The 12307-nt window shown below is 35.9% G+C and overlaps 1 protein-coding gene across 1 annotated transcript in view; it reads right to left on the bottom strand.

Annotated features, from left to right (window-relative positions):
• The window catches only part of VMP1 (vacuole membrane protein 1), an 80243-nt gene that overhangs the window by 38934 nt on the left and 29002 nt on the right, over positions 1-12307 (bottom strand). The window contains exon 7 of the mRNA XM_081162737.1: positions 7985-8116. Coding sequence (XP_081018863.1) covers positions 7985-8116 — 132 coding nt within the window. The remainder of the gene's footprint in view (positions 1-7984; positions 8117-12307) is intronic.

Raw genomic sequence — 12307 nt, 5'->3', positions numbered from 1 at the left:
ATTTTAATTTTCCCCCAAATTTATTTTTTAAATAAAAGTCTGCTGGGATGACATGGATAAATATAGACACACACATGTAAAAACAAATGGATTCATCCCTGGCCAGTACAGCTCAGTGGTTTGAGGGCCATCCCGCACACTGAAGGGTTGAGGGTTTGATTCCTGGTTAAGGACACATACCTGGGTGCAGGTTCGAACCCCAGCCCCAGTCGGGGCACATGTGGGAAGCAACCAATTGGTGTTTCCCTGCCCCCCCCCTAAAAATCAGTGGAAAAAATATCCTCGGGTGAGCATTAACAAAAAAACTAAACCAAACCAAACGGATTCAGGAATGCACAATGAATAGACAATTTCCTAGACACCATTCATTCAGTAGCTTGCATCAAGTGATAGCTCCCTTTCCTGTTCAGTTAATACTAGTGTAAGAATGGGTTAAAGGAATAGAGAAGAGTCAGAAAACGAAGAAAGATTAAAAGTCTGGGAGTGGGGTGGTGAGAAGAGTTTAAATAAAGTAAAAGTTTCCTGAGAAAGGAAATAAAATGAGGCACTAAGAATTCCACCATAAATCATGCTAAGTGTGTTTAGAGACTACAACTGTGTTGCATGCCACTGAGTAGGTTCTGACTCCCGGCTACCCTACGAATGAGTGATGTCCACAATGTCCTGTCCTCAGCAGCCCTGTTCAGCTCCTGCAGACTCAAGCCTACGGCTTCTTTTATGGAGTACTAGAGAACTACTTTAGGTACTACCTTTTCTTGGTGAACCAAGTGCAAGTAAGTGATTTTTCATGTAGCAAAGCTAACTCCGCTAGTCAGTCGCAATATCCTGCAACAGAATCCTTCAAAAGAGACCACTGAAAATTGCCTAATCTTGATGGTGCTTTGTGGTAAAATCATGAGCCAGCTCTGAAAGACAAGGCCTGCCTTTTCAAAAACTAAATGTTGTTGGGTGTGGTTGGTTGATTCTGAAAAGAGAAACTACAATAAGCCTTGGCCTTTAAATAATAAAGAAATGTCTTTAACGTGTCTCTAAGGTTCATTACGGCAAAGTTTATCAGTTTAACTCTTTGCAAACAAGCAAGAGATCATGAGAGCAGGAAGCTTTTCTGTGGAACCCCTGACGCAACACAAACCATAGCAAAGCTCAATGCAAACCCTCTAGAGTCCACGCTGACAAATTCTCTACCAAGCCCTGTGGTTACAGGGAAGCTGGTTTCACTCTGACTCACTCCTACTCAAACAGTTTACTGGAAATGAAGGGGAGGGGGAATTTTCAGAGAAGTCATGTGATGGCCAGACAAACCACAGCCCAAGAAGGTTCAACAGAGTCAAAAACAGGTCCCAGCAACAACGGACACCCTGAGTGTTCAAATGGCACTAAATTATATGAGAATGTGTCCCGGTGGGTTTCAGATCATCCACATCGTGTACTCTTTCATAAATCTCTGTATGTAAAGGAACAGATACTTCACAAGGGGAAAAACCAGCAGGCACTGACATGGTGTGGGCAGCTACGAACACTTCATAGGAAAATGTGCTCAACAGAGAATAGCATCAAAGGAACACTGAAGCACTTAAGCAAGTATATAAATAATCATTATTAAATGCTTTCCCATAGTCTCTAAACTCAAATGATCAAACACATATTCTATCATCAAAAGGACGTCAAAAGAACCTTTAATTATCCCCTTGTACTAGGGGGATGTTCACCGGGTAATGCATAAAAAGAAAATGCACCAGCCATAAGAATGAGAGCTACCATTACCAATGGATGAACTTTTTTGGGTGTTAATTTTTTTCACTAATAAAATAACGTAAATAACTTGAAATTTCTACACAGAATAAAAATTCTAATAAGCTAAAAAGTTTTGGAGCTCTAAATATATTTAATACAAACTAGTAAGCTAAAAGATATTAGTATTTAAACTTAATTTGGGGAATTTAGCTTCAAAAAATTAGACAAGTGGCATGTTTTAATTATTATTATTATTTAATCCTCAACCAAGAATATGTCTTTACTGATTTTTAGAGAGGGAGGGAGGGAGAGAGAGAGAAATGTCTATGTGAGAGAGAAACATCCATTGGTTGCCTCCTGTACTTGCCCAGACCGGGGATTGAACCTGCAACCTTCTGGGGTATAGGACAAAGCTCTAACCAACTAAGCCGCCCAGCCAGGGCACAAGTTTTAATTAATTTAAATATCGCAGCCCTAGCCCTGGCCTGTGTGGTTAGAGTGTCAGCCCTCTCACCAAAGGGTCTTGGGTTCAATTCCTGATCAAGAGCCTGTACCTGGGTTGCAGGTTCAATTCCAGCCCACACTGCGGTGTATGTGGAAGGCAACCAGTCAATGTGTCTCTCACACCGGTGTTTCTCTCTCCTTCTCTCTTTCCTTCTCTCTCTCCCCCCTCCTCTCTCCCTTCTGCTCTCTCTAAAAACATCAATGGAAAAATAAAATATCCTCGGGTGAGGATTAACAATAAGTAAATAAATAAATACTGCAAGTCTAAAGAGAAGCTAAAAAATGTTCCCTTAAAATAAGATGAAACCCAGAAACTATAAAATAGCCTTTGAGGAAATACTTAACCTAGACTCATGAATTATACTCAAGAGAAAGACAAGCTAGTCAATATAAATATGGAGGGAAAACTTGCATTTTTGAAAAGATGAAGTTTAAAAATTTTTAAAATCTCTTTTCTTTATTCTATCCTCACTTGATATGTTTATAGATTTTTAGAAAAAGAGAGAGAGAGAGAGAAACATTGATGTAAGAGAGAAACATCGATTGGTTGACTCCTGTACGTACCCTGACTGGGGATCAAACTCGCAACCTAGGTATGTGCCCTGACCAGGCATTGAACCCTCAACCTTTTGGTGTATGGGATGATGCTCCAACCAACTGAGCCCCTGGTCAGGGCTCAATTTTTTATTTGACTTAATTCTTAAATTTCCTATATTGATAGAAATAATAAGAAACAGTTTCACACAGTCAGCAACCTAACATTTTGTAAAAAAGAATCCAAGCAGCTAGGTCACTTGGACAGATGGCATTTAGGAAAGCACACTTATTCAACCCATATTCTTCCAAGTAAATCTGTACAACATTCCTACTCCACTGTGTGAGCTACAAAACCCGCAGTCACCCCCATGATCCCATTCCCCATTACGTCAATAATACCAGCTGGCCTATCCTTTTAGGATACATCAAGCAAATAATTTATTTTTCAAACTCTTTTATTCCTAATGCCTTTAATTTTCCTTTTTTGTTTTGCTATGCAGCTTGCAGAATAAACATGCTACCACAAGGACCTTCATTTGTTTCTAAAGTACAGAATTTTATAAATGTTGTTTTATTTAGTGTGAATTAAAAAGTGTAATCATTTAATATGGTGCCTTCTATATTATCTTTAACCCTTGCTCTCAGATGACTATAAAACTCAAAGATGCAAAACTGTTCAATATTTCTGAATGATCTAAATCTCAATGATTTCTGTGTTCACTGCACTTTAATATTTTATTTTGCAGTAGAGTAATATTAAGTGAACATGTTTCATGTAATGCTACATTTTCTCTCTTACTTGGTATTTCTTAAGTTTATTCAAAGTATCTACCTCATTGAGTAGTGTGTGCAAGACCAGGCAGGCATTGTTAAAAATGCACACATTTTTGCAGCCTCCCCTTAAGGAGCTTCCAGACTCCTAGGAGAGATAAGAAAAGTCCATAAATAGTTTTAAAAGAAGGTAAAAAGTGATAAGTACACAAGAAAGATAAAGCAAGAGACAATTTCCAGGGGTTGGGAAGATTTTTGAGCAGCAAAGTTCTATGACCAGAGGTATTTTTCAGGGGGGGGGGAAAAAGACTAGTAAAGAGGAGCCATATTAGGAAGTCCCTGGAAATGTTCAGGGAACTAGTGATTAAGGTCTGAACCAGCAGTGGGAAGGGAAAGGAGAGGGCATCTCAAATCGATGCTTCTCTCCCCTGCCTCTCCCCTAAAATCAATAAAAATATATCCTGGGTGAGGATTAAAAAGAAAAAAAGAATGACTAGATAAGGGAGGCAAGGAGGGAGTCAGATGACCTAACTTCACAAATGATGCTGGAATTGCTCAAGGTCACAGGAAGCTACATTCACTCATGTCTACCTCCCATAGACATCTAGTGGGAACATGACAGCCAAGAGCAAAAGAAGTCAGCTTGGTGGAAAAGTACTGCCTACTCTCAATGCCAGACTCATGAAAATAAACTAGGTACCATAAGGAATCAGAATTCAAATAAATGTGTTACTAACCCCTCCCCCAAATCCACAGTACAAAATCCAACCCTTAGTCAAAACTGGAATTTAAACAAACACTTCGCTTTAGGATTGTTACCTAGTAAAAACTTCCTGGTAAAGCAGACACACCCTTTAATCTAGTTGGAGAGCACATGGTAAAGCATGAGAGCCAAGTATTTTTTTCACTCTTCCTGCTGATAAACTTATTCTACCAAAGGGATAAAAAACACAGTTTTCATGTAAGTCTGAGGCAATCTTAAAATTCAAATACCCACTCATAATTGTTCATTTTACTTAATTTGTTGTTTTAGCCACTGTTGACTCAACTTCTCTATATTTTGTTGCTCCTATCAAATTGTGAGTTTTATAGATTAGTATCTATGAGGGAATTCTAACACCAAAGTCAGGTAAACTTTTGGATTGTTGTGAAAACTGATTACTGTAAGAACTTTTAAATCACAATCAATAAGATATAACTAAAAAGGTGTCAGTAAAATTATAGCTTCCAAACAAATAAAAACCTAATATCTTTTAAAATACAATTAATAACTATTTACAAAGATATAATATACAATTTATAATAAAAAATATAAGTCAAAACTATATTAAAATCGCTGGGAAAAGTGTTGGAATATACAAACAGCTAATTACCTGAAAAACAGTTATATTCCTAATTATATGATAGGCAAAATATTGTAATAGATTAAAGATTTAACAGTAAAATAATAAAATCATTAAAATACTAAAAGAAAACACAACTGAATACTTACTACATAATTATAAAGGTTAGGAAGATAATTTTAGGGATTATTCCAAAAGAAAAAGTCTAAGATATTGATATAAAGAAAAGATATAAACTTCTTTATTCAAAAGGTAGAACAAAACACACAATAATATGGAAAAAAATATAGGCAGCATATGACTAAAGGGATAGCCTTAAAAATGTTAATCAATAAGAAAATAAAAAATATACTAAATGTAAAAAATTGGTAAATGAACCAGTTAAGGTCTTTTTTTCTTTTTTCATCTGTATTTAAACAGACTGTAATAAAAAGCAGAGATGTAGGAAATATCTGATGACACTTAAAAATGTTCACTGTATAACTTTATATTCAAAACAAGTCACAAAACAATAAACAGAATATGACTCACTCTTATAAACATTTATAGAGAAAAAGACGGAAGGATGGAGGGATTATTTTTATATATATATTTATCAGTTGTCTACAATGAGCGTGTCACGTCATGGTAAGAGCACAAACTTAACAATCAGTATCAAATGTCTATTATATGTGGGGGGGGAAACTAGAGCCTAATATGTATGGTATGATCCTAGTTTTTATTTTTAAAAGTTACATATGGAAAAACCCCAATACAGAATTAGAGGATTATTATCCTAGTCTGGGGAGTAAGTAGGTGTGGGTTTTCACTTTTTACTTATAGTACTTCCAGAATGTTTCAATCTTATTATTATGAATACTTATAATTTAAAATATGCAAACCTGGAAAATATAACAGAAGCAAAGAACCTAAGATAAAAAAGTTTTTAAGGTACCCGATTTAAAAAGAAAATTACAAAAAATCCTCTTAAATTATTATAATTTGCATTGTGAAAACCTTAAAAACAAAACAAAAAATGTATCACAAGAGTGTATCAAAATAGTTGAGGTATAATAGATCTTGTTTGGATATAGTAGTAGTCCTCAGTGTTAGCAAGCACAAACAAAACCAAAAAACTTATTTTGTCAAGTTATAGCAAGGGACTCTACTTTGAATACGGAATTAAAACATTAGTATTCTCTGAGATTTTTTTAACGTGAAAAACTAGCAACAGTCCCCTCCCCAACTAGACTTCCTCTTCCCTCTCCAACTGCAAAATAAATAAATTTAACCCCTTTACTAAACTTGAGGAAAACTAGGGATAATCATACACACATACACTGAAATCTGTAATCTGTAATAAGCCATATAATTGAAAGAAACTGGTAAAAATGCACAAAAGGCAATAAAAAAGGGAAAAATCAAATCAAATATGAGAAAGAAAAAATTTTAAATTCATTCTTTATATTTTATTGCATTTATTGGATGAAAATATCGCTATGTTTTGGTACAGTAAGCAGAGCACCAATCCTGAAGTCAGAAAATTGGACTGGGGGCTGAGTGCTGGCTTTAAGATTCACTAGGTGTATGCTCCTGAGTATTTCCTATTCACAGCAGGAAAAATATGTCTATGGAAGGACATGGTTTCAGTAATTTGAATACACCAGTGATGTTGGTATTCTGAGTTCTGGTTCTAACTCTACTTCTAAGCATGTAAAACTAGGAGGATAACAACTTTGGGATCTGCAGTTTTCTATAAAATTCGAAGATGGGCACATTTTCCATACTACCTCAGAGTAAACACAGGGTCAATTTGATACTGGAATTTAAAAAGCATTAAAAATAATTACAAGTTGTTGATATCAGAACTAATGTTTAGCCTTAATATAAGCATTATGACGTGTGAGAGAGGCAGAGTAAGTTGTTGACAGATAAGGCAAAGCAGATACAAGGACACTTGCCATGCAGAGCAAATGTCCATAGCTGTGATACGTTTGCTTTATATTTAGATATTCTACAGCCATATCTGAAAATGTTTTCAATTAAAAACTATAACTATTCTTGGTTGATCTCCACTTAATAAAGCTGTTTTTAAAAGTCTACCTATCATTAAAATAGGTTTTAATGATACCCCCCCTCTATGGTAATGTTTTTTTGGGTCTCAGATTCCACTGAGAAGAAAATTATGAACTCATTTTTCAAAAAATTGTGTGTGCACTTATGTGGGCATATGTACCTACAAACACATGACGATAAAACAATTTTTCAAACAATTTATAGATTAATGACCAAATCTAGGGAAGGAGATGTATTTTATAGACAGTCTTTCAAATGTCTTTCTTTTATATCCTTTTATCTATGTTTATGTTGATTTCTGCTGTCATCACTAAATGGAGACTCAGTTAATAATATTCTTAGGAATTTTCCTGCAAAGACTAAAACACCTATTTCATAACATTAAAATACAGGCTGATATACAGTTTGTACTCAAATGTAAAAAGCCTTTCCCCCCCTCATTGATAAAGGATGCCGTTCTCTGAATTGTTCTTTCTTAATTGGGAGTTTCTAAATAATTTCATCTAAACATGGTAAACTACATTGATTGTATTTTCAAAATATTAATTCGGAAGTTCTACTATTTTGGACTCAGCCTATTTGTCCCCCTTATTTACTCAGTGGTCTGCTTGGTAAAACAGCAGGTCCTTAAATAACATTGTTTCCCTCAACATTCTTTCATTACTTGTCCTTTTGTTAGAGTCGCAGACCTACTGGCCACATTAAATGAGGACTTACTATACTTATAAACACACAATGGTCAAGGAATGTTTCAGCTCCTTAACCTCACTGGCAACATGAATTTACCCTGGTTTTCTGGCAAGGTGTTTTAGCTGAGTCTGAGTTTTTTGTTGATGCCTTCTATATTTCCCTATTCTAAAACCAAGATTATAATCACTTGTGTATTTCATCTTTTCTGAATATTCCATCCCAGCCATGCATCATTTTGTTTTTACACTGGCAGTTTTCTTCTTCAGAGTAACTATGAACAATTTCACCTTAATCCTAAGCTCTTTAAGGATAATTAAAGTATTCTATTTATTTCCCCCCACTGTTCTTACTTGTGCAGCCTCTGCATGTTCCAGCATCTCTTCGAATTCCTGATACTCTTCATCATCTGGTTCAGCACCTGAGAGTCGAGCGGCTCTGGCCATGAAATACGGGGGCAGCTCTCCGATTGCTGTACCAACACCCTGTGTGCGAAACCAGAACACTCTCATGAGATTGTTCTCAGCACGGTGGCACTGAACACATCAAATCTATATTTTTCTATATCACCAAAAGCATATTAAGATGTACGGATTAGGGAGAAAGCATATACTAGTACACAGTCAGGAGGATGTGAGCTTGAAGCCTGCCCCTAATGCTGACCTAGGCAATGCCAGGTAAGAGGATACACACAGACAATTTCTGGTGTATTGCAGACACTAAATTAATGTTCGTTCTCTGGCATTTCTATTTCTACTTTATTTTTTGCGTGTTTTTTTTTATCCTCACCTGAGGATGTTTTTTAATTGATTTTTAGAGAAAGGAAGGGAAGGGAGGGGGGGAGAGAGAGAGAGAAACATCAATGTGAGAGGGAAACATCACCGGTTGCCTCCCACACTCGCCCTGACCGGGGAACAAAACCTGCACGAGATGATGCTCCAACCAACCGAGCCACCCGGCCAGGCCTCTACTTATACTCTATTATTTTGTCAGTTCCACCTCCCCCCTTTTCAAACATTCAAATGATTTGATAATGAGCATTCACTATTATAACTAATTAAGACAAATAGTTTCTAGGAAATCTGGTATTTTAGGATGTTGCTTTATTCCCAAAGGAATTTTTTGTGCAGAGTTAAAACTTTTAACAAATTGTGGTCAGGAAGCCCCTTCAACTCAACATTAGGATGGATAAATCTTCACCACAGGAAAAATGTATTTCCTCAGGACATCGAGTGACTCATGTTTTAGTCTCTTTGTGGATTCTTGTTTTTTCCCAACCAACTCAGGATATAAGGATGAAAACAAAGGTAAAAGAATCAGGAACGTGGTTTGAACTTACGTGGCTCAAATACAGAATAGGTAACAGTGCAAGAGGCACACAGCCTTCAGGAAAATCCTCAACTCTGAGCCATCCTTGTCTGCCCTGAGTCACAGTGAATGAAAAAGGCATCTGCTAGTTCTCAGAAGCAACTTTAGGCCTTTCTGTTTGCTCTGTCCTGAGGCTCTGCCTACAAATGCCTTGAAAAGAATCCCCAAGGTACATTATCTAACTCAAACAATCTTTGTTCACAGTGTTACGTTCCAACGTGTAGGACCCATGATCTGCAAGTGAAACTGCATTGCCCACGTGTGAAACAAGAGTTGTGAAGTAAGGAAAAGGCTACTGTCAGTTAAAACCGGAGAAAGGAGAAGAGCACATGCAGAGGAGGCTACAGGAGCAAAACATAAATCATACTTTGCTCAACAGTAAAAGTTAGAGTTAGTCAACTTTGGAGGATGTTAGAAGACCAACTTACTATTTTAGAAACTGGTAACAAAGAGAAAAATCAATTATTTATCCTCTTTTACCTAAATGAAAGACATCTCAGGGCAATCAAACTGCTAAGGAGAAGTTTCTCTTTATAAAAGTATTTGGTCAATAACTAAAGAAAAAATGATAGAACGGGAATACCCCCATTTTATAACCCTAATAAAATAATGAACTTACATAATAATGGTGCTAATATCACACACAAAAAAGACAAGCAGACACTACTGCACCTAATGATAGAGATACACAAGACTGAAGTATATTCTTGCAAAAAGAATTTTTTTTCAAGCCTCTCAATCTAACTATCAACTCACAGAAAATATAGGCGACATAGAAACATACTTAAACTACACCAACTGAAATACAATCAGTAAAAATAGGGCTGTGGGAAACTATACTTGACAAACAGTACAGTTTCAATAACAAATAAATTTGAAAAGAAAAACAAAAGAAATAAATTGAACCAAAATAATTTGAACACTAACTGTTTAACTGATTTGGAGAGACTATTCCCAAATTTCTCTTAGGTGTGATAATTTTTTAATGTTCTAAGGTTGATCTATTTACAGATGAAATCTGATGTTATCTAGGATATGCTTCAAGATAATTGAGAGCAGAGTGGGGAGGGGTATACATAAAACAATATTAGCCAGGAGTTAATATCAGCTAAAGTTGGGTAACACTACATTGAATTAATTATGTAATTCTTTGTACTTAATTTTTTTCCCCATAACAAAAAGTAGGAAGAAAAGTTAATTGCAACATTTACAACATGAACTTCTCTTAAAACCTGTTAAGTCAAATGTTCAATAGTTCTGAAACCAATCATGTGATTGAACCTCATGACAAGTTTCCTTAAAGTTAAAAAGGAAGTAATAATGAATTGAGATGAAATCAAGAGATACATAATATCTTATACTTAACTGACCACATTTACTATATTTTAATTTTGCTCATGTTTTCCCAAATTGGCAAGACAAGAATGGTGATCACAAGTCAGTATTCTATTTTTTATTCAAATAAATAAAAGGGAAATACAGTTATCCAGGCAGGTTCCCCAAAACACATTATATTCCAGACACAGTAGTTTATTTAGCCAGTTATCTCAAAGTAGATACTAAAGTACCAAAATTTCATGATTCTTACAAAACAATTTTATAATTCTCACACAATCAAAACAAAAAAACAAAACAAAACTGTGGAACACTAAAAACTGTCAGCCTGGGTTTAATTAAGGGGAAGAAATGACTGGCTTCCTTACTGCAAAAGAAAGACAAGTGGTATTTATTCAAGCAGTAATTCAGAAAGCTCTTTGAAAAAACCATCTACTACATACCAATTTATTGCCCTGAAGTCCTGAGATTTTAATATGCACAAAATATGCAACACCAAGAGAGAAACACAGTATCTTCCTGGAGTCTTCATTTTATTCAAAGATTTTTGGGAGGAGAACAACTCTGAATTTTTGGCTTTTAAAAATTGTGTCCTAAGGTTGCAGGTTTGATCTCTGGTCAGGGCACATACAAGAATCAACTAATGAATGCATAAATAAGTGGAACAACAAATTGATGTTTCTCCCCTCCCCTTAAAATCAATAAAATAAAAAGTTTTGTCAAGTGGATTCACAAGCAAATCAGCAGCATTTGCTTTTCTATGTAAGGAATCATAAGTTCAATGGTAAAATCTGGAGAGTAGAAATTTTTATACATAAATTTTATACTGAGAAATTATGGTAGTTTTGTATTGTCAGCGTGTTAATAATCTTTAAAAACAAAATCATTTTTCCTTTAAATATCCCAACTAAAAACATGAATCAGAGGTGAAAGGCAAAAGTTTGGAGGGTAAGCTTAAAAGCATTGAGAAATTCAGGGCTCTTACAACAACGCTTAAAAAACAATTACACCACCCAGCCGGGTGTGGCTCAGCGGTTGAGCATGGGCATAGGATCCAGGAGATTGGGGTTCGATTCCCCGGCAGGGCACATGCCCGGGTTGCGGGCTCGATCAATGACTCTCTCATCATTGATGTTTCTATCTTTCTCTCCCTCTCCTTTCCTCTCTCTGAAATCAATAAAGATATATTTTTAAAAAAATTACACCAATTTGAGTAAAATTATCAGATTGTCCTACAAATAAAAAAGAAAATTTGCTTCCAGTTTTAATTGTAAAACAGCCTTTGAAAGAATGAACTTCTGATACATGCTATAACATGGATGGAACTTGAAAACACTATGCTAAGTGAAATAAGCCAGACACAGAGATGGATATTTATGAGTTCACTTACATGGGGTATCTAGAATAGGAAAATGCACAGATAGAAAGTAGAATAGAGGCTCCCGAGGGCTAGAGAGAGGAGGGAATGGTGAGTTACTGTTGAAAGGGTACCGAGTTTCTAACTGGGATGACAAAACAGTTCTGGAAGTCGGGATTGGTGATGGCCAGGCAACATCATGAATGTACGTAATGTCAGAAAGTTGTACACTTACAAATGGTTAAAATGGTAAACTTTATGTTATGTATATTCTACTACAAAAAACCTCCCCAAAAGACATGAAGTTAAGAAATATGTAAATGCCCTTAAAAGGTGATGCTCTCCATCTGAAAGTCACCACACAGTGCTTTCTCCCCACCCTACTGCTATTCCCTCCACCCCACTTTACTTCTGATTTTCCTTAGATCTTAACTGAATCACAGATGAGGGAACATCTTTGTGCTATACAGACTTCTCCTTCATAGGATCTATCACATTTTGTTTAAATATTTACATGTATAATTTCCCCATGATAATTATGCCCCTCACTAGAACGTAAAGCTCCAGGAGGGTAGAGACTGCTAAGTGTTGCTCACTCTGACTCTCCTGCACATGG

This window comes from Miniopterus schreibersii (genome assembly GCF_964146895.1).
Source record: "Miniopterus schreibersii genome assembly, chromosome: 16".
Taxonomy (NCBI): Eukaryota; Metazoa; Chordata; class Mammalia; order Chiroptera; family Miniopteridae; genus Miniopterus; species Miniopterus schreibersii.
This window is presented reverse-complemented; position numbering and strand designations above follow the sequence as displayed.